The 20724-nt window shown below is 47.6% G+C and overlaps 4 protein-coding genes across 6 annotated transcripts; 1 reads left to right on the forward strand and 3 right to left on the reverse strand.

Moving 5' to 3' along the window:
- Positions 1 to 280: 280 nt before the first annotated feature.
- Borr (borealin-related) lies at positions 281 to 1737 on the reverse strand. The gene has a single exon (XM_076822944.1). It carries the CDS (start codon positions 1520 to 1522, stop codon positions 653 to 655), a length of 870 nt encoding a protein of 289 aa, XP_076679059.1. The 5' UTR covers positions 1523 to 1737; the 3' UTR covers positions 281 to 652.
- Positions 1738 to 2177: 440 nt separating this feature from the next.
- On the forward strand, positions 2178 to 3091 carry LOC143374933 (leucine-rich repeat-containing protein 51). Of its 2 annotated transcripts, XM_076823490.1 has the most exons (3): positions 2178 to 2227; positions 2327 to 2400; positions 2590 to 3091. In XM_076823490.1, exons 2-3 carry the CDS (start codon positions 2346 to 2348, stop codon positions 3069 to 3071), a joined length of 537 nt encoding a protein of 178 aa, XP_076679605.1. In that variant the 5' UTR covers positions 2178 to 2227; positions 2327 to 2345; the 3' UTR covers positions 3072 to 3091. The 2 variants fall into 2 exon arrangements, with proteins under 2 accessions (XP_076679605.1, XP_076679604.1); XM_076823489.1 differs by having other exon boundaries at positions 2184 to 2400.
- On the reverse strand, positions 3065 to 5029 carry LOC143374932 (cyclin-L1-like). 2 transcript variants are annotated; one of them, XM_076823488.1, is made up of 5 exons: positions 4671 to 4863; positions 4548 to 4568; positions 4384 to 4465; positions 3714 to 4298; positions 3065 to 3644 (listed from the first exon to the last, which is right to left on the reverse strand). In XM_076823488.1, the coding sequence occupies exons 1-5, from the start codon at positions 4714 to 4716 to the stop codon at positions 3398 to 3400; spliced, it is 981 nt and encodes a 326-aa protein (XP_076679603.1). In that variant the 5' UTR covers positions 4717 to 4863; the 3' UTR covers positions 3065 to 3397. The 2 variants fall into 2 exon arrangements, with proteins under 2 accessions (XP_076679603.1, XP_076679601.1); XM_076823486.1 differs by having other exon boundaries at positions 4384 to 4568; positions 4671 to 5029.
- Positions 5030 to 5866: 837 nt separating this feature from the next.
- LOC143374931 (uncharacterized) lies at positions 5867 to 16260 on the reverse strand. The gene is made up of 6 exons (XM_076823485.1): positions 15638 to 16260; positions 11740 to 11895; positions 11564 to 11654; positions 11382 to 11485; positions 10897 to 11294; positions 5867 to 10815 (listed from the first exon to the last, which is right to left on the reverse strand). The coding sequence occupies exons 2-6, from the start codon at positions 11852 to 11854 to the stop codon at positions 7399 to 7401; spliced, it is 4125 nt and encodes a 1374-aa protein (XP_076679600.1). The 5' UTR covers positions 11855 to 11895; positions 15638 to 16260; the 3' UTR covers positions 5867 to 7398.
- Between the last annotated feature and the right edge of the window lie 4464 nt (positions 16261 to 20724).

Here is a 20724-nt window from a genome sequence, read left to right on the forward strand (position 1 = left end):
TTTTATAAAAAAAAAAAAATTTTTGTCAAAATAACATTCGTCTGGATTAGGTAGACATAATAGGCTGGGGCACATTTCGCGTCCCCAGAATTCACCGTTCGAAAGTTTTTAGGCAACAGACAAACAAACACAAACACTTCCTGCTTTATATATTAAGATTTCTTATTTCAAGATTGAATTTATGAAAATCTGAACGAAACGTAATAAGAAGTATAAGTAAGCTAAATACTAATTTCGTATTCGTACTAGTTTTCTATATGGAAATATTTAGGATTCAGTATTGGGTCTTTTAATTTTTATTATAATAATGTAAAAGATAATACATGCACTGTTTTGATATTGACCTTAACTATATTGTACAGAATTTTAACTTTAAAATGCTCGTTCTTAGGTAATTTTCTATGCGTGTCTCCTATTATCTTAATACGCTCCACATGTTATTGGCCTAAGGTATAAGGCATAGCAGCAGATGCTGTCTAAACATCAGATGAGCATAAAGTTCCATATACTTCGCCGATGTTACTAGCAATAAAGTTGTAACAAAATGTCTCGCACATATTTTGATCATAGATCAATCGTTCCATTAGCATACGTGACAGTCAAAATATAAAATACATCCTTGGAAAATCTATTTCGCCAACATAGGCGATCCTTATTTGTTTGAAATAACTTTCTCGATATGATTTTTCAATGTTTCTAATTGTCGCATGGTTTCTGGATCTAATGTTGGAATGTTGGACATACGTAGCCCATCGTTGGGTAGCAAGGATATAACATTGCCATTGCGCAAAGGCACGTTAATGTTGGCGGTATCTTCCTGGATCACGGCGGAAACCAACAGAGGACTACCTTGCATGCTAAGGACCATTTCTCCTTGCCTTGGACGCCTCAGTACATTTAATGGTGTATTGGGCTTAATTTTTGGTGTCACCATGCCGTACTCATGTCTCGAAGGCTTTAGAAGCGCAGGGGTTTTAAACGCATCAGCTTTCATGGATTCCTTACCGCGTTCCTTCTTGTTTTTCTTCAAGGTTGCCAGACTAATCTCTGTTAGTTTCGTCTTGCTGCTCCTGGAGGAACTACGCGTTCTTCTGTTCGTGGTGGGTCCGACAATCTTCTTCGAAGCCCTCGAGGGACGCGTCCCGGGAACTCCCTCGGTCACGTACCCGTCATCGGACGCAGATGTGATTCTTTTCGCATTCTTCTTCCCTTTTAGCGTCCCTGAAGCCAACGGTAAGAAACAGTCGTCAACGGACGACGAAACATGGTTGCAGTTCTCTTTCTGGTTGTCGTACTCGTAGCTTAGTATCTCACCGATGGTCATCTGCCGTATCTCGGGCGGCAGCCGCGCCAAAGTAACGTCAACGAATGTTTCGAAACTCTTTATCCCCATTTTTCCTTCTGCTTCCATTTTTAATATTCGCAAATGCGCCTGTCGCTCGAAATCTTTCACTAATAAATCACTCTCCTCCGTGGACTTCTGTTCCTGTTTTGATTTCCGAACATTTTTCGTTCGCGGCATGTTGGATACAGCGTGAAATAGTAAGTCCAGCCGATTTCGTCGCTAGTCTTTTATTCGACGTCTCGAAGGAATTTTTTGGCCTCTAATCAGCTCTAATGTTCAAAAGTTTCTTCTTCGGATGACTTACATCGAAATCAAAGCGATGTTTTCGATTCCGTTTACCGCCGTTAAAAGTTTACAGTTTCATGCCTGTGATCACGCGAACGATAGAACGGCAAAAAGTGGCGCGAAAACATGAGCAAGCTTCAAGGGACTGCCTTCAATGACGCTCGTGTCTAGTGATCCTCTGGGGAGTGATCGGAACAACGTGTATCGTCGCTGATTAGTTGCCGCGTTTTGGAGCAAAAGCGGAAGTAGACAGAGAATGAAACGGTAAAAAAGAAAGAGACAGAAAGAGAGAGAGAAATACTGATAGAAAGAGATAGATAAACTTTAGGTTATGTTATTTCCGGTTTTGCTCCAAAACGGCTGCGGTTATACCGATCACTGCCTAGAGGATCACTACTCGTGTCAAGCTTCGAGTGTTCAAAAAAGCATTTAAATTCGATTTGAATTCATACAATATTCGCGGTAAATTTGCCAGTTAGTTATGGATATGTAATAATTAGAGGATAAGTGACTATCTATACGGTTTGGAAAAGTGGTGGTGATGGCAATTCTATTTAAGCGAGGATGAATAAATTTAGACGATAATATTGGAAATTGGTAACTACTTTCGCGTGAACGGTTGTGGAATAACATTCATCATTTAAAAATTGAAATGGACGGCAGTCTTCCATACGTGGATTCAATTTCCGATTACAGACGAAATGAACAGCAAGAAATGATGATAGCTGCTCCATTGGACTTGTCATTTAAAAATGCATCCTCCATGAAAGGTATGTTATTTAATACAATGCGTTGGTAATGTAATCAGTTACGTCGTTCTACGTGCCATTGGAATCCTTTCGATGTTGCCGGCGCTATTTAGCACTAACTCAACGCCGAAGGGATTAAAACGGTGTAGGTGATCGTTTTCTCGCGAATAAAGAATAGTATAAATAAAAGCTGTTCTTTTATTACAAGAGATTTGGCAGCGAAACGCCCTCAAGCAGCACGAACAGGCAAAGTGCCGTTACGAACGCCAACAGACCGGTTCGTAACGAGTTCGTTGTGGTTAAGCAATAATTCGCTTACCTCAATGGATGGATTGGAGAATCTTGCCCAGAAAATTCTCGATGACCCCGCATACCTTAGCTGGCTCGATCTTTCCTTTAACGAGATAGGGAGAATCGGAGATGATATTCTGAAATTCTTGAATTTAAAAATCCTTTACTTGCATGGGAACAATATATCGAACATCAATGACGTTACGAAATTGAAAACTCTGCATAAACTTAAGTCTTTAACGTTGCATGGAAATCCGGTTGAGAATCTCCCGTATTACAGGGGATATATCGTTCACGTTCTTCCGCAATTGGTGATGCTAGACTTTTCAGCGGTGCTAACCACCGAAAAGAAAAGGGCCCCGCCACCTGGGTTTTATAAAATGATACATGGCACTACATGAATATAAAACTTTATTTTCAAGTTGCATTTGTATTAAATACACGCCTTTTTAAGTATTACTTGTAGTATTTCCCCAAGAATGTAGCATTTTCTCTTCGAGGTACTCTGACTTCAACACTCTTACATCCATTTCAAACCTATAGTTAAATTCTTTTTTAAGTTAACTCAAGATATGTACCATACAAATTAATTTTCCTATTTGAGTTGCGTATTAATTAACAGAGGTAAAAAGGCCCCGTATTACGTTACAAAATGGATACAACTGCTAATGGGATTGCAGTGTCCCCCTTTGCGTAGTATGAAACAATTCTTTATACATCGAATGGCTCAATGTCGTCTGTGTTTACTGCGATGTTTACTTGACTTTTCTACGTCTCTATCCCGTGACCGACTACGCGATCTATAACGACTGCGTGACGATTTATGACTCCCGGATCGCCTCCTTTGTGCTTTTTTTGGTTTCCGTGATCGTCCGTGACTATGGCTTCGAGATCTGCTTCTACTGTGTTTCTTTCTTTTGGAATGCTTCGTTCCTTCACCCCTGGACGGCGAAGTACTCGGAGATTTTGAGCGCCTGAATGAAAACGGAAAGAGGCATCGTCAGTACCGCGAATAGATTCAGATTCTTTTGACGATACTATACCTAGGAGATTTTGTTCTCTCGGGTGCCGCGTGTGTACCACTACGGCTAATAAATCCTCCCCAGGCGTTATGATGCTTAGGCAGCGGCGGACTTGGCGTGTGACTATCAACGTCTCCACCTCTTGCTTTCGTTCTTGCTTCTTCGTACTGGCGACGAAGTTCTTCCACGCGTTTCTCTAATTGTTCCGGCTTAACGCGAGGTCGGTAATAAAGTCGTAATATACGACGGCAAACGTCTCTGATCGCGGATTCGTTGACTTTAAACAGGGAAAACCAGGCGGGTGATGTGGGTAGCGGGAGTTGAAGTTGCCTAGCTCCCAAATAGACGCACGCACAGGCGACCGTCTCCGGTTGATATCTTAAAAATACATCAGACCTTAACGAGTCGTTCATGTAGTTCCAACACTGTTGCATCAATGCCCGATTCTTTTCGTATCCCAGCACTTGCAAGTACATGACAATAATTTTGTGAGGGTGTTTCACGTGAACACAAAAACCTAGTTCCTTCAAGACCCTCCTCTCTGATTTAATTACTTGGTTCTTCAAAGCAACATAATTCTGGTCCAATATTACTGGTTGTATTGGCCTGGAACGAATCGAAGGTAAATGAACGATGATAGAAATATATATGCATCTCGATACGAGCGTCGCCAACATTGCGTCGCACTCACTTTTGACTGGAGACTTGCTTTATATGATTGAAAACGTTAATGACATCCCTGATGCGTCTAGGTGCCTCCTCAATTTTACTAGCTAAACAAACACAACCCATTGCAGTTGTTTCCATATTATGCCTAACTAACGATTTACTGTAATAAAATCGTTGAAATATTACTTGTCCTGTGGCCATTGCGACCTGTCCAAAGCAACAGAGGAAGAGTGAAGATTACATGGCGCATAGGTTAGAGAGGTTATGCCGTTTAAAAACATTTTGTTTACGGCTTAAAGAATTACAAACCTGCGGCAACTTCAATAAAATACCGGCCGTCTGTATCAGTTCGCATCCTAGTATTCGTAAATCCGTTTCAGTTTCCGCGTCCAGCCCGTCTAAATGCGACGGCGTTGAATTAAGCTTCTCCTCTGGTAAAAGACAATTTTGTAACGTTAACACAATCTTCCCGTACGGCTTTACGTTTCCTGCGGTTGTATTTTTCGCCGGGGCCGTGGAATTCTCCTTCGTATTGCTCATTTTAAGTCACGGTGCGCAAACAAAGCATAAACTTTTGTCCGCTCACGAGCACTTAACGCACAATAGGTTAACCTTTCATTTCCTTCACCACCATTCCCGACCATTCCTCTGATTTATAACCTTAAAGTTACGCGTTTATTTAAAGAAGCATACTTCACGTGCGATTCAGTCCCCCGAAGCAGCGCCACTGTCCATTATTAAAAACTAGGGGTTGCCTCGGATCTTGCCCTATAACATAACCGATGATATAATATAAATGAGCATAGGTATCCCAATCAAGACAAAATATCTTCTTTTCATACTTTTTAATATAATAAATTCGATAACTAATAGAAAATATGGGGAACATATGATAGAATACAGCGCTTCTCCGTTTCAAGTGTTCATATTTCGCGCCGTTTTCAAAGCGGCAGTCCAGTCATATAAATCCGCCATTAGAAACGCGAGGCATTAGTCAGTGTTTTGTAGAACGCCGTAAGTGCGCGGTGACGGTGTGTCGTAAATTTTTGAATATCAAAAGGATGGTTTGATTTTGTGGAATAGAAATTAGTGTAAAGTGGTGAAATACAGTTCAAAGCAGAGAAACACTTCCAATAAAGCGGAGGTACGGTATTCTTTGCATGATAATGTTCGAGAACGAATTCATTGTCCATAATCCGTTCGACATGTCCTGATTCTAACACTCGACAGAACACGGCCAACGAGAGCCCACCTCTTAATGACAATAATTTCTTCTACAGATTGTTGGCGAGCCCTCGCCCTTGCCAATTATCAGCCAGAAATTGGTGAGTGACTTTGATTTTACAATTATACCGAGTAACGAGAAAATTCAAATCGCATCGTTACCCCGCTACTACCCGCCAATACACGTCAACATGGCCGACTTCTTTAAACTCTTTGACACGTTCAAACTTGTTCGGTCTTAGACACGGGGCGAGACAGAAAAGAAACGTTACAATGCAGCATTCAAGTATATAATGATATATTCCTTCGTTATTACATGTCAGTTCTCTCTGTCACTTCAAAACGAATATCCATAGATCGCAACAGTGCATTCGATGCAGGTTGCGTACTGAAAGTTCTGGCGGGCGGTCACTTGTACATGAAAGTTTCTCGATCGATTTGAATAGAACGTTTCTCGAGCTTACAGAGTAATAGGATTTTGCGCGTATCTCGCGAAGAACGGCGTACTAAGTGTATAATCGTAAATATATACAAATCAAGAAATAATACAGGTATAATATAATACAGTCGCATAACGTAACAATTATTATACAACGTATACATAGTAGTAACTCATAGTGAAACGTAACGCAAAAGGGGTAAATAAAGAACTAACAATAGCGATAGCAATGCCGCTCGTACATACGTCGTACGAACAATTGTATTCTAGCTTTCTTCGTCTCCTAAGTTCTCTCCTCCTTCGATTTCGGTCCCTGTGTTTCATCTTACGTACACGATTTACAAGTTTTAACTGTAGAGGAAGTAGGAAAAGTCAGGTCACCTATCGGCTGACAAATTTTTCGTTGTCCTGATTCAACCCTGCGTTTACATGATCGGTTATTATAATAATATTTGAGCGATAGTCGTTGGAAAAGTCACATAAATCGTGGTAACGAGTCCTATAGTCGGACCGAAGTCAATTAGCTGCTTAACGATACATCGACCCCCACTTTTGTCACGTCACAGATTACCCTCCTGTTTTAGACGAGAAGTGTTAAGCAGCCAATTGAATTCGAACGAACTATAATACCATGCGTGGTACTTCGACGAACAATTCGCTTCGCGTATGGTTACAGTGGACCGAGGTAGGAACAATTTTCCACGCCACGAATAAATAGGATCGCATGATCGTTTTCGTAAAACTCTTCGCGTATCAAACATGGAAAAATCGTGACACATCGACACGTTTGGGAGTCGACAACGTGGAACGTTGTTTTTAACGTTGCCACCTCGACTATACGTAGGTTAAAATTCCTCGAAGGATGTGTGGATCCTTAAAAAATTTGAAAAAATAAAATCTCCAGCGTCTGTGTGCTGTGTACATAATTTCTACCTGTATTCTGCGAGGCGCGTGCGCCGTAACAGGATGTCTCATAATAGGTGGTCCCTTAATCGTTGAAAGCAATAAGTCGGGAACCACTTCAGGCCTTTCTTTTAAAAGAAACTGGTTCATTTGCGACGCATAGTTCTTTCTAAACTATTTATCCTCTCGTCCAATAGAATGCGTAGAAATAAAGAAGGTGAAGCTTCCGTTACGATGCAAAGGCAAATCTCTTCACTCCAAATGTAGGAGCCGAATGAACTGTACCACCTGTTACAAGACACCCTGAGTATAAAAGGTTCTGAAGCGTCTCAGTAAAACGATAGAAATCGTTACACATCCACGCTAAGAGACATTCGATAAACATTACATTACGGATATCTGGCAGTGATTTAGCTTTCGTCTTCGTCCGCGGACGAAGTTCTCCGTCCATCCACAGACTAGCTCGTGTAGTTAAGATCGTTCAGCTACGTCTGTTCGAGACTTGGACGAGGCCTCGTTATTCAAATGCGCCGTGTCGTTGCACACCGTCTGGCTCTCAATCTTCTCCGCTGCAATGGTCTCTAGTTTAGTCTCCGACGTTTTCATCGACGCGTTCAGGCTCTTCAGGAAGTTGCCCAAATGTTCAGCGGCTATTGGGTTGTTCGCCCACTCGTTAGAGGGGAACGCGGCTAATAGCCTCTTCTGAAACATCTCCGACGTCAATTGTTTCGCGTCGGGCTGCTTGAAGGAAGCTTTCTTCTCGCTATCGTTCGTCGAGTCCTCGACGGCACCGCTGTCGGTCTTCGTCGAGGTCTCAGAAGACTTCGATCCCTCCGAGGGAGACGGGAAGCCTTGCTCCACCGTGGAGCAACCCTTGGTAGAAGGGCTTTCAATCGTTACCGAGCTAGAGTCCGGACTGGCAGGTGACTTGCTACTGGACACTTCGGCGCCAGCGTTGCTCTTCGTCGGGCTTGGCGCAGGCACATCGTTGTCGATCCCATTCGAAGCAGCGTTCACGCTATCGCTGCGACTTGCAGCGCTCTCGCTGGTCGTGTTCGCGGCAGTGTCCCCTGGAGGTGGCGACGGGGAAGCTGTGGAAGACACTCTGGGGCTAGCTGCCTCGCGGTGAGGAGTCTGACGGGAATTATCGGGCTCCTTTCTGGAATCGTTGCTCCCCTCCAAGTTGGAATCGCGAGCCACCTCGGCGGACGCTTTCTCCTCGCTGTTGCCGCCACCGTTGGTACTGCTTCGTGGGGAGTACCGGTTGCTTGGTTCCGCGGTCGATGGGTACTTGGTTTGGACGGACAATTGTTGAGCAGCGTCGGTAGAGTCCAGTGCCTCGTTGCTGCGAAACACAGGCGTCTTGTTCGCCTCGAGGGGTCGGTTCAAGCAGGTAGACGGAGATCTCTCGTTGGATTGCTGCTGCTTGGTAATGGGGACCGCCAAGGGAGCGACCGACGATCTGGCTGGCTTCACTGGTGCACACTGTGCAGCTAGGTGACTCTTTCCAGGAACGTTGCTATTCATACCGCGGTTGTCGGTGTTACCAATGCCGGAGGAATTAGCCTCGGTTGGTCGAGGTGGTAGCCTCAACCTGGCGTCCATTTGGAACTGTTGGAGGTTCGGTGCTTGGCTCAGGGCGTACAGACTCTGTAGACTTGGGAAAACGGAAGATAGATTGGTGTTGGCTCGGCTGCTGCTTATGGGGCTCGAAAGTCCAGGTGCATAGACTGGAGCACGCGACGGGGTTGGCATTGGGCAGTCATTGACTCGGTGCGCTGCTGGGGTTAAGGAACCAGGGGGTGCTCTGTAGTACCTGTGGCCACCCATCAAAGTCACCACTTGCCCTGGATCCGTGATGTTCGACACGTTGTGCACTCTCACCGACGGCTTCGCCTTCAGCTTGGAGACTGGTTGCGGTATTCTCAACGGATGCATGTCCACTTTCTTCCCTCCACTGAGGTCCAAGATCTCCCTGGACTCCTGCTCCCTTTTCCGCTTCCCGTGAGGCGTCTGTCGCTGCTGAGAAACCTCTCGCTCCGGCTGCTTGGTCTGCCTGGGCTTGGGCGGCACTGTTATCCTTATCTGCCCAGCCTTTAGCGCCTTCAGCACTCGCGGGTCCACAGATCTGTCGTTCAGAGTGATGCTGGGACTCACTTTACCCAGAGTACTCTTCCTATTGTCTTTGGGGTCGCTGGGCTCGATGAAACCGCCGTTGCTTCCTGGAGATTTGGGGTCGGTGAGGGTGATGCTGAGGCTGGCGGGGATGTTCAGCCCACAGCCATCCAGGATGTTCCTCGTATCGTGCGAAAGAACTGGGCTAGTCGGTGGCTTCGAGCTTTGCACCGTTGGGATCCGACTAGGCCCAGCCTCTCCCATCATGTTCGCAGCTCTCTTGACAGGGATGACGTGTTCAGTCGCGATCTTCCGCGGTAACTTCACGTTACTCTGCACGGGGCTTGCCGGTGGCAGTGGAGGAGGGACAGGTGCGATTGGCTGTGGCTTCTTGGGAGTGTGTTGTTGCTGTTTCTTCCGCTTCACATCGAAGATCGGTAACCCTGGCGGGCACTTTCTTTTCACTGCTCCCGCTGGAACCACTGGCGGATCGTTAGAAAACGTATACACGTCGACCTTCGCGTGATTAGTGTTCGCGTTGACGTTCACCGGCGCGCTTGAACTCTTCCCATAACCGAACCCACGGCTATCCACGTCACTGCACTGTTTGCTCGCGGTCACTCGCGTATTGCCGCTAATTCCGCTCATCGTAGTAACTCGTTTACTCGCATTAACAGCATTTCCTCTTGCATTTACACCAGCATTCTCAGTATTGCCCTTGCTCTGCCCGTCTGCGTTACTCGAAGCCTCGGACACAACGTTCTCCTGTTCCTTCTTCGTCGCGCTATTGCTCTTACTTCGAGCATCATTCGACTCGCTGCTGGTAGCCTCGCTCGCTTTGGGGCTAGGATCTAACTGCGCATCTAGCAGCGTCTCCCTGGCGGCTAGTTGGAAGCCTTGAAGGAACTGCTTTTTCTCCTGCAGCTCCCCAGACCTCTTCAACGTCGTTTTCAACGCACTGCTCGCCTTCTCTGGCGAGGGTCGCTCCACGAACGTGACTCTGCGCCTCTGTTTCTCCTGCTTCTCCCTGTCTCTCTGAAGCTGCTGCACGATTAACGCGCTCGAGGAATCCTTGTCCATCTGGCCGCAGTTCAGAAGGACGTTGCTGATGACCGTGGGCTTCTTCGGGCTGGTCTCATTCGTCGGTGTGCACTGCTTCAACGTGATCTTCACCCCATTCGAGTTCTGCCCGCTTCCTATGCTGACCACGCTGAATTCCGGGCTAGAGGGCTTGGCTTCCGTGCCCGCGGCGCCCTGTTCCTTCGAGTTCCACGTGGCAGACGGGCTTCTAAGCACCTCGTACTTCCCATCCGGGTTCTTCAGTATCTTAATGGGCGTTTTTATCTGCTTGCCGGACTCGTTACTCGGCGCAGCCGGCGCTGCGGTGTTGGTCACCGGTGTCGTCGTCGTGTTGGTCGGCGCGATCGAAGCAGTCGTCGACGTGACGGACGTCAACGTCGTCACGCAGTTCAGTGGCTCTTCTTTCTTGGCTTCCGTTGAGGGCTTCTGTTCCTTCGAAGATTTCTCGCTAGAAACTTCATTCTGGTTCTCCACCGGGTGCCCCTCTTCCTGGTCTTTCGCATGCTCGACTTTCGACCTGGATTCCGCATCGTTCTGCGACTCCCCTGTGCCGGTGTTGTCCCTCGTGGCAACGCTGGCATCCACTGGAGGCAAACTCGCACCCAAACCGGGCGTGGAAGGCCTGTCGTGCGGTGGCGCCTCTAATCTCTGCTCCTCTAACGCCACTCGGTAGAAGAATCGCATTGGCGCGTTCTATGAGCGAAACATTCAAATGTTAGACATCCCGGAACACATTCACGGGGCATTTGCGAAATGGAATGTAGATCAACGTACCCTTTTCCACGCGTAAATGTAAGCGACGTCCATGAGCGTCCAGTGCTCCGGGAGAGGGGCACGTCGATGGCAAATCTCGATCGTGTACCTCGTCATGTCGACGCTGTACTTGAGAGCTAGGAATTTCTTCAAGTGGGCGATGGTCACCAGGGCGGGACACTGTAGGTACCGCCTGTTGCTCGTCGTGTTCGTGCTGTGGTTGTTGTTATTACTACTACTGCTAATTTGGTTACTGGGTCCGTTTGAATTGCTCATCTCGTCGTTAGTGCTGAGTAGAATGGTCAGGGGATCCGCTCCAGGTGGAAGGTACTCCAAACTCAAACTCACTGCGTCCTCTGGGGCAAAGATCAATCTCCCGCTCACGTCTTCTCCTCGCTGCTCCGGAGTCGCGAAGTCCGCTAAGCAAACAATTCAAAGCAATTAGAACTGGGTAACTTCTATTTCTCCAAACAATCGTCTATCCTAATTCTAACTTTAAGAATTACCATGCTCCGGGTGCCTCTTGTAGAACTCCCTTCTCTTGCGCATCTCCTTGTGGTACAAACCAGGGACCAGCTTGTAAACGATATCTTGCAGCGCCTTGTCAGCTCTGAAATCGAAATTTTCTGTTAAGAAAAAATCTCCGAGCCGATCGAATCTCTGAGGTATCAGAGGGAGGCGAACTTACTTGATGTTCGGCTTCGCTTTGTTGAGCACATGCTTGCAGGAGGGGCAGTGGGCCTCGGTATTGAGGTGTTTCAATATGCAGCTCCTGCAGACTGCGGGGCGAGAAAAAAGGCGACGTGTCATTATCCGTTCGTTCTGGGAGGGAACGCGATCCCTCGCAAGATTCAATTTACTTACACGAATGCAAACACTCGACGACGGTGGTCGCGTCTATGAGGTACCCTCTGCACAGGGGGCAAATGAGATAGGGATTCACCTCGCGGAGGTACGCTCTCTTGCCCACGCCCGACATTTCTTCTTATTGTGGAGCTCAACTGTCCGTGGCGATGGTACCTGCAACCAGAAACACCGTACCCTGTAATCCCATAGAAAACCGCACCGCGAAGAAAGCAGCAGTTCCTTTCCCGCCGGAAAGAAAGAACCTCCAATCGTGCCATAATTCCCGTTTCTTCCCTCGACTCATTCCACGGTCCTGCTCTTTATCTATCTCACATAAACCACCACATCTTGTTTGCACGAAAACTGTTTATGAATTCTCTGCCGCGTGCCCTGCGAGCAGATGTTGCCACGAGACAAGCAGTGGTTTCTGAAAGCCCGCGAGAGAGTGACTTCACCCTCTGCGACGGTACAACTAAGAATCGCTACTTTGCCTTCTATAAAACCTGGACGACACGAGGGCGCTTTCTTCCCACTGTCGAGACCCCTCATCCCCGAAGTCGAGCTCTCCACTTGTCGGGATACTGTGATATCTCGGGTAAGAATGATTCGCGACGATAATTCGCGAGTGTCTGCCGACGACTGGCAGGAGCGTGGCAAAACTGTTAGGCCGTGTGTCACGGTGTTTAGCCCACTTTCCCGAAGGTTTCTCAGGTAGCTAGAATCCCGTTGCCTGGTTCGCGGTCCCCCTCCATCGGGTTCCAACCACCCGTAGGTAGACGGGTGCGTTTTATCCTCGTCCTCCCCGCCGGGGGGGGATTGTCCTTTCCGTTTTTCCACTGGCTGGGCCGCTCGGCGGTTCCGCCGAGCAGCAGCCCTCGTGCCTCGCGTGTGCACCACGGATATGCTGGCTGGTTATTGATCGAATATCGCGGTATTTCGCCACGGATAAAGTCGCGGCTGGATGCTCGTTATCGTTCCCCAGGAAATTACCTCTCGGGACAACGCGCTTCCACCGACGATTCCTGAGCGTCGCGAGGCTGGGTCGTGCCGCGAGTACGCGAGGCCGTCGACGATGGAAGCATGTATCAAAGCACGGAGGAGTGGCTCGAGAATTACGCTCAATTCTTAACGTCACTCGTCGCGATGAATTTATTCGCGTTCTTTCGTGGCTAAGACGCTCGAGTTCCTGGATCATTTATCGAGACTTAGGGGTTATACTCCGAAGATCTCGTTTTCCTAGCTTCGATTATCCGCGCGAATTTACAGTAGAAGATCCAGTGGTGGTTTTATAGTAAAGTGTTCTGACACACGAGCGCTCTACGACTGAAACGGAGCGTTTCTTTCGAGGACGATATCTCGACACGCATCGAGTCCAATTAGCCGGTTGGAAATTAGCCGGACCATTTGGACCATGAGTCGGCACGCCTTAGGTATACACACGGTGGCGTTCTGCGGTGTCTAGTACTTCGTCTATTTATATCGGCCGGTAAGAAGAGAAATTCTCGAGCGGCATCGTAAGTGGCGACGTGGTGGATGGTCGATTATTCGAATCGTGTCTGAATGGACGAGCAACCTTGCTCCATCCATAGGACATCCTCGAGGGTAGGGTCTCTGGAATGGAGCCGACGGTTAGCAAGCTTTCGAAGCATCTATGGTACTTTCAGCGCTTTCGAATCTACTAAATTCGAAAGGGACTAACGTAAGCGTTTATTGGACAGGTCAGCCTGGCGTTCGGCAGCGACTGACTACAATTGGGCGATCGGTAGCGACCGACGCCGTCGAATGTAAACAAACGAAGCTCGGCAAAAAACGCACGATACCGCGACGCAATGCTTTCCGAGGTTGCCGGTGCCTCGACCGGGGATATCGGGCGGCATACATTCCTTACACTAAGTAGTTCAGAGGACAGTAACAGTTGGAAGAAGATAGTGGTTGCTCAGCAGAGCTTTGAGGTAGCTGGTGCCTAGAAAGAAGAATCTTAGATACTCTGGCCAAGATTCTGCTCCATTTTCTGCAGAATCAACAAGCCGGAGTCGAACCCCTTTTGAAACGAGCACGCGCGTTTTCGGTTCCAGCTTTCTCATTTTCCTTCGCGAAACTTTAGCCACCTTATCGCGGGCATTATGTGAGTTACAGATTAGACCCCCAGCTGCTCTCTCTCCGATCCCTCTTTGCCGCGTTGCCTTCTATATACGCCTCGTACCCCAAGAAAAGAGTAGGGAGACGACGACCCTACTGGCCGGAAGAGACCATGATTCGAAGTAACCTTAGCGACCGTGTACAGAGATCGCGAAAGAAAAGGCATTCAATCGTCCGTCCCAGTCTCAACGACCTCCGGGCGAAAAAGTCCTCCTTCACCGTGAAATAGTGGATTTTCGCCTGGCTAACCTTCGACTCTCACCCATTCCCGAGGCGAAGTCACAGAAATGCCATTGGGTAATCACATTTTTTCTCATCCACGTTTTCGTCGCTTACCGTCACGCGTCAGCGACACGTTCCTCTACGGAACGAACGGTCGTTTTCGTCAAGTTGCAATTCCGCGGCACAGCGATAGTCGAATATCGCGAATGTCGAGGTCTTCGAGCTTTGTTCCCGCACGATTTCTCCGCGCTCCTATGCGGAACGATACGTGCGCTCGTTCGGTAAAAGGGGGAAAAATACCGTCGCAGAAGTGTTCGCGGTGAATTTCATCCGTCACGAGGAATTTCCCGCCCATTGTCTAGCGGCGTACGTATTCACCGTTTCACGGCGATCTGGTTGTCGGAGGCGGCCAGCTGATTAATCATTAGGGACACGTTTTCTCGTGTATCGTAGGCAACGGACGTTGCGAGATCGCGACGCGACGAAAGCGGCGCGACGAGTTTTTCAATGGAAAGCTTTCGAGATCCTGTCCCTGCGCCCGTCGCCTACCGTTACTCCTTGCTTTTCGACAATGGCCTAGGTTCCGTGCCGCGGCTCTACGGCAAGCTCGCGGAGCACGGATCAGGCGATGATCTCGTGTCGAGCACCCCGAGCGTACCAGCGCGATGTTTATTCCGTCGTGGCGCGTATCGCGAACGCGCACCGAGCGATTTCGTCGAGGACGAGGCAGCGCGAGTACGAGAAAACGCGCGGCTACAGGGCGCTCCAAAGCACGTGGTAGATGTAGAATGAAACGGGAGGATTCTGCAGGGAGGCACGTTGCAAAGGGAGTACGAAGGTTGCTCGTGGGAATCGATTGTGAAAGGTATTCGAGACATCGCTGTTCGGTGGCTGAAGAACTGACACGATGGGGAAAGAGTAATCGTCGAATTATGTTTCCTTGAAGTGTGATAAATAGGGACAAGGATATGAATCACGAATTTACATGTCTGCTTCATCTGGTTAATCGAGATCTTTGGATCTTTTCTTATGTAAAAATCATTTTCGAACTGGTCAGAGTGAACTGTAAGAGATTCTATATACCAGAGTGTGCTCCGAACATTTTCCGCCTCGGTGGAAGATTACGTTCCACGCTTTCCACTGAATTTTCCCAGAGGAATGATGTTGCAATTTTTGCCGCGTGCTTTGGGACACCCTGTATAGGAGCGCGCGCGTGCGAGAGCGAGACGCGGCTAGGTGAGACGGAGAGTGTGCCGCGCGCGAGAGAGGATAGAGCACGCGGAGAGGGGAAAAAGAGTAATAACGAGAAAGACGGAGAGTGGGACAGAAAAAGAGACGTGGGGAGGGGGGGGGGGGAGAAAAAGATGGAGGAAACCGCCCTTTCCGTCTCTCTCTTTCCCTCGCGCTTTCCCCCTCCATCCGTCTTTCTTTCTCCATCGTTTCTCAGCATTCAACCGGCGAGTAGGTCTCTCTACTACTACGTGCACACGATCGTGCACGCTCGAAAGCACTATGTACCGGGTGGCGCGGTGTGCGTGCTTGTGTATACACTTACGTGTGCGGGCATGCGAAGATCGTAGTGGCCGAACGCTATCCTCTACGGTGGCGGAGCATGCTGGTCTCGCTGTCCGCGTACAGAGAATGTGTCCCCAGTTCCCTGTCGCGCTGTCTGGCCTCTATGAAAACGGGCGAACCTTCCTCCAGCGCACCCCCCTCCGTCCTCCGCCGAGGGAGCACTGGTCGTCCACCGATCTGGCTGTTGTGAGCGCGAGGCGCACGGGGTGCCCAGGGCAACGGGGCCTACGTCGCTTGGCTGACGATTTCGCGACGAACGGCCAGCCTCCGGGCGACGGGCATTCGGAGAGCAGACGGGCCTCTCCACCGACGCGGACGACTTTACTTTCACCTATCCGGCCGGGGCTCCAGGAAGAACGCCAGAGCCAGGACAGTCCACGGTGAGGCAGGCTCGCGAAAAAGACGAACGAGAAACGTACTCTCGTTCGCACACGTACTCACACACGGCCAGCGGAGTCGGCGAGTAAGAGGAGGTGGAGTATACACGGTGATCGGAGCCGTACGACGGCGCCGCGGGACACGGACGCGGCGTTTCCTCGAACTAAACCGTGGAAATGAACGACATCGAACGGCGAAACGAACGCGCAAAACAACACTGCCAGCACGGCGTCTCACGCCAAACTAAACCGAAACCCCTGAGTGGGATCTGCCCTTTCCCCTCTCGCCCCCCCTCCCTCCCCGCCCTCCACTTCCCCCCCAACTAGCCCTCGGTCCCTACGCGTCCCTTTGCCGCGCGCCCCTTTTGCGCTCCGCTCGCAACCCCCTCCATCGTCTTTCTCTCCTGTCCTGCAGGCTCTACACACGCTCCTCGCGCTACGCCTGCCGCTCCGTTTCACTCCTCTCCTCCCCAACCCTCCCCTTTCGCGTCCCTAATCCGCGTCGCTCTCGCTCTCTATTTCTCTGTCTCTCCCCATCGCACAGTGGGGAAATTTCGCGATTTTATGGCCAAAACTGTAGAAATGAAAATTTTGAATTTTGCAAATTTAATACAAATGTCAATTGAAGAACTATATCCATTTTCGTGGTCAGAACCTGAAAACTTATTTTTAATATATAAAATTCAGCACTTTTATATGAGAAACTAAATTATCCGAAAAACAGCACTTACAAAAATTACGAACGATAAAGATTTTTTTATTTTTTACATTTATACACTTTTTTCTTTGTTCGAGCATGCCTCTACTACAGTGCAGCAGAGCATAGCAGAAGGGTTATCGTTTCTGACGACAAACAAACATACACAATACAAACAATCAAACAGAGGATCGAAGCTGAATAAAATCGTTTAAAAAATAATAAAAAGGATTGTAATGTATAACATGTGAACCAGTCTCGGTCACAGTTATGTCGTATGCTAGACAAGACACACTGGATCGTGTTTAAAAATGCATATAATTACAAGATTAGCAACTATTAGCAATCAATAATTGCATTTATAGAATGAAAATAGTCCAACGTAAAATAGGAATGAAAATCATTGCAGGATATTATGAACACTACTTAAAAAATTGTATAAATTACGTATTAAAAACCGAAACACAATTATTTTGAGGACAAAAAGATATCTTACGCACCACCAGGAATTGAATTTATTTTCAGATCTTTGGATAGCACAATATAAGTGTTTGAAGCAACTTGAAAACCTGGATTAATTCTTTGCGATTGGTCTAACCTCACATTAGACCAATAAACATTTGCGAGTCTATACGAGCTTTGTATTAAAACATTGAACAGCAAAATTGATGGCATTTAATACTCATATTAGTTCTTCAATTGACATTTGCATTTATTTTGTCGAAATCAAAAATTTATTTTTATGTTTTTGGCCATAAAATCGCGAAATTTCCCCACTCTGCATCGACGGTAACGCTCTCTCCTGCCGCTTCGAGCATCGTGTCCGCGCTCTCGGTGTTGCTTCGCCTGCCTAGGCTGCCTAGCCTGGCCTGCCTGGCCTGCCAGCCTGCTTTGCTCGGCCGCGGCTGCCCTGTTTCCTTGCCTGCCTGCCTGCCCGTGCGAGTTCGTTTTTCTTCTCCACTCTCCTCTTTGCTCGCTTCTGGCCACCCCTCCTCCCTCCATCGAGTGGTACGTACCGACACTAGCGCGCTAGACCGGGCACACCAACGGGCACCGTCTCTCTCTCTCTCTCTCTCTTCCTATATCTCTCCCCCTTCACCCCATTGACGGTCGCCGTGTTACCAGCCGGGTTACGAGCTCCCCCTCTATTCGCTCGCGCCGATACCTCACCCCTTCAGCTATCTACCCCTCTCTTCGACCTTCCTTTCCTCTTTCCTTCGTTCCGCGCGCCTCCTGTTTCCCTTTCGCCTCCACGGCCGCAGAAACGACCCCCTAGCTCCCCGATCCTTCGCCTCTTCGCGCTCTTCCTCCTCTTGCGTCGGCTCTCCGCCCGTGGCCCTCCAATTACACCGCTCCGCCAGCGGAAATCGACGGCCGGGGAGCGGCCAGATGGATTTCCGCGCGCGTTCGAATAATCCCGCGCCGCATAAACCCGTTCGCCTATGGAAAACCTGTGCCCGGCCCGGTATCCTGCGAGCAGGACGAATGCTAAGTGACCGACTGGCGCAGAGAACCAGCTGGATTACGGGAAAACCGTAGGTATTTTATTGCAACCTGTCGTTTCGCGTTACCCGCGTCCACGACTTTTTACATTCCCCGCCACGTTTTACTGCGTCACGTCGGCTTTCGAGGCTGCGAACCTTGAGACTTTGTCAGCCTGGGGACTCGTTAGCCCCCAATGTAGACGTCCTCCTCGAATTCCCATGGCTACCTGCAGTTTTCGCGCCACGCACATGGCGAAAAGCTGTGTTTCATCGAAGAAAAAAGAAACAGCTTCCTATGTGCGCAGAGGTCAAGAGGTTTATGAGTTCATGGCGAATCAGAAACACTTTTGGGAAGGCCTCGCAGTCACCTACCTGCACGAACTTGCGAAGGGATATTCAATCTTTAAATCTCCCATATACCTTAGTTCTTCCGCTACGACGTCGCAAGCGCTACCTATCAAATCCCACGAAAAAGAAACAAACAAGCTAACACCGCAAGATCGTCATCTACGCCTGCAATGTCCATTCTCACGTAAAAAAAGTAGCCTCCGACATGTCCACCACCCCGAGATGCAGTCGACTGAACGCGCATTCAATGGGCGTGGCGATCGTAACGAAATTCTTCGTTTCACCCTACCTGCTTTTGTGTCAAGAACCCCCCCGAACCCCGGACATGGTAATTAATACAAATGTTGGGACTAGGCTCTCGAGTTACCCACGGGATGACCGCGAGCGCCGCGTACGATTCCCTCGAACAGGCCCGGAAGAGGCAATTAAGGGTGTCGTCGGCCCGCATTCAGCTCTCGGTATGGACAATAGGCACGAAAAAAATAAGCTTCGAAGTTGCAGCCAGTCAACTGGTGGAGTCAGTTTATGGGCCAGCTGAATGTAATACAATAATCGACAGGCCGGTATGCAACATTTACGGCGTGATCGTATTGTTCGGGTTATTTTGACTCGGAAAAACTGGGACGAAAAGATACACCGGGGATACTGGTGTTATGTACCCTCGCCTATTGTTATATTTACGACGGTTAATCTCTGAATCCTTGCCCATAAACCATGAGCGATAGCCCTCTCGCACTCCGAGCTCCACCATTTTGGTTCCTGCCGAAAACGGTGCAGAGACACGTCGACCGGAGGATCTAATCTGGACTTTAATGACATTAGGCAGGTAGGCTAATCGCGCGTCCGTTTCACCCCTGCTTATCGTAGGCAGATGCTATTAACACGTTACCCTAGAACTCCGAAATTTCTTCCTTCCAACCTTTTTCTGTGAGCGCACTATCGCCCCTAAGCTTTCGACTTGGTGTGTATCGAAACGATTATTATCCCCGTATCATTCAACATTTGAAACTTATCTTCCCTTTGAACATAGGGGAGAGTCGTGCAGTACCGACCGCTCTAAGTTTTTTCTTATATCTTGGGGTAGAGTCGATAAAAATCAGAAATTCAAAAACTTGTTTGTAGTATCGATGGAAGTTAATAAGAGGAGGGAAATTATTTTTGTGAAATTTAATAATAAGAATTGATAATTCGCAAGGGTAATAAAGTTGTAGTTTCTAGGAAACGAAATATTGTCGTCCAGTACCGACCAACTATTAAATTAGTAGATTTTTAGGTCTAAATGATTAACAATGTTATTAAAAAAGGCATTTAATTGGTACAATGCAAGATTCTTTTCAAATTTTATTTGTACAAACATCGCAATTAATATTCTGCTGATCTGTGCATTCGACGTGTTCTCAACCTTCACACTCGGTACACTGCATCTAATTTTCGTCAAATGATTCCTTGCAAACCGAAATGGGCAAAATTTGTATTTAAATAAAATTTCGAATAACGAATAAAAAAATTAACTTTATTCGTCGAATAATCTAACGTTAAAGTAGCTTTTATTTGAACCTTATTTAAATAATTTTTTATTTAGTTAATTCCCAACTCTGCTTGCAAATAACACACTGGATATTTTCTTCATTAAATCCTAGCTTCCTGTTTGTTAGGTTATCATACCTATCCTTATTTACTTTATTTTTCTGCGGGACAAGGTAGAAGGAAGGCTAAATGAACATCATATAAATTAATCTGAATTGCTAACAGATTGAACTTACAGATAAGAAAAATTTGGTCTCTACTGGTTGACAGTGTATTGGTCGGTACTGCACGGCAGTTGGATGGTTGGTACTGTACGACAAACACGGGGAAACATTTTAGATCATGATATATTATGTACAGAAGAATATTGCAAAACTAGGCCGTTTTAGTAAACTTAATAGACTAGAGATAGCGTACATAATAGAACAAAATCATTTACTTACATGAGAAAGAAAAGATTAGCTTTAAAAAATAACTTTTAACCCGCTGAATATCAACGTATACGTTTAATGCCTCAGAACATCGAGAGCAACGGAGTAAACAATACGACCTCGAAATAGGTTATAGAGAATTGTGATTTCGATTTGTTGATACAAATAAAGTGCTAATATCTTGTCGAAGGAGCCAGAACTAG

The sequence above is a fragment of the Andrena cerasifolii genome, chromosome 11, assembly GCF_050908995.1.
Source record: "Andrena cerasifolii isolate SP2316 chromosome 11, iyAndCera1_principal, whole genome shotgun sequence".
In the NCBI taxonomy this organism is placed as follows: Eukaryota; Metazoa; Arthropoda; class Insecta; order Hymenoptera; family Andrenidae; genus Andrena; species Andrena cerasifolii.

What these genes read in the sequence shown, in the direction of transcription:
- LOC143374933 (XM_076823489.1), top strand. Translation starts at nt 2,283, where the DNA reads ATGGACGGCAGTCTTCCATACGTGGATTCAATTTCCGATTACAGACGA. An exon ending in AAATGCATCCTCCATGAAAG is followed by an intron (nt 2,401 to 2,589) that starts GTATGTTATTTA and finishes TTATTACAAGAG; the next exon opens with ATTTGGCAGCGAAACGCCCT.
- LOC143374932 (XM_076823486.1), bottom strand. Translation starts at nt 4,901, where the DNA reads ATGAGCAATACGAAGGAGAATTCCACGGCCCCGGCGAAAAATACAACC. An exon ending in AAGCAAGTCTCCAGTCAAAA is followed by an intron (nt 4,299 to 4,383) that starts GTGAGTGCGACG and finishes GATTCGTTCCAG; the next exon opens with GCCAATACAACCAGTAATAT. An exon ending in GAGAGAACAAAATCTCCTAG is followed by an intron (nt 3,645 to 3,713) that starts GTATAGTATCGT and finishes GTTTTCATTCAG; the next exon opens with GCGCTCAAAATCTCCGAGTA.
- Borr (XM_076822944.1), bottom strand. Translation starts at nt 1,522, where the DNA reads ATGCCGCGAACGAAAAATGTTCGGAAATCAAAACAGGAACAGAAGTCC.
- LOC143374931 (XM_076823485.1), bottom strand. Translation starts at nt 11,854, where the DNA reads ATGTCGGGCGTGGGCAAGAGAGCGTACCTCCGCGAGGTGAATCCCTAT. An exon ending in CGTCGAGTGTTTGCATTCGT is followed by an intron (nt 11,655 to 11,739) that starts GTAAGTAAATTG and finishes CTCGCCCCGCAG; the next exon opens with TCTGCAGGAGCTGCATATTG. An exon ending in AAAGCGAAGCCGAACATCAA is followed by an intron (nt 11,486 to 11,563) that starts GTAAGTTCGCCT and finishes TTTCGATTTCAG; the next exon opens with AGCTGACAAGGCGCTGCAAG.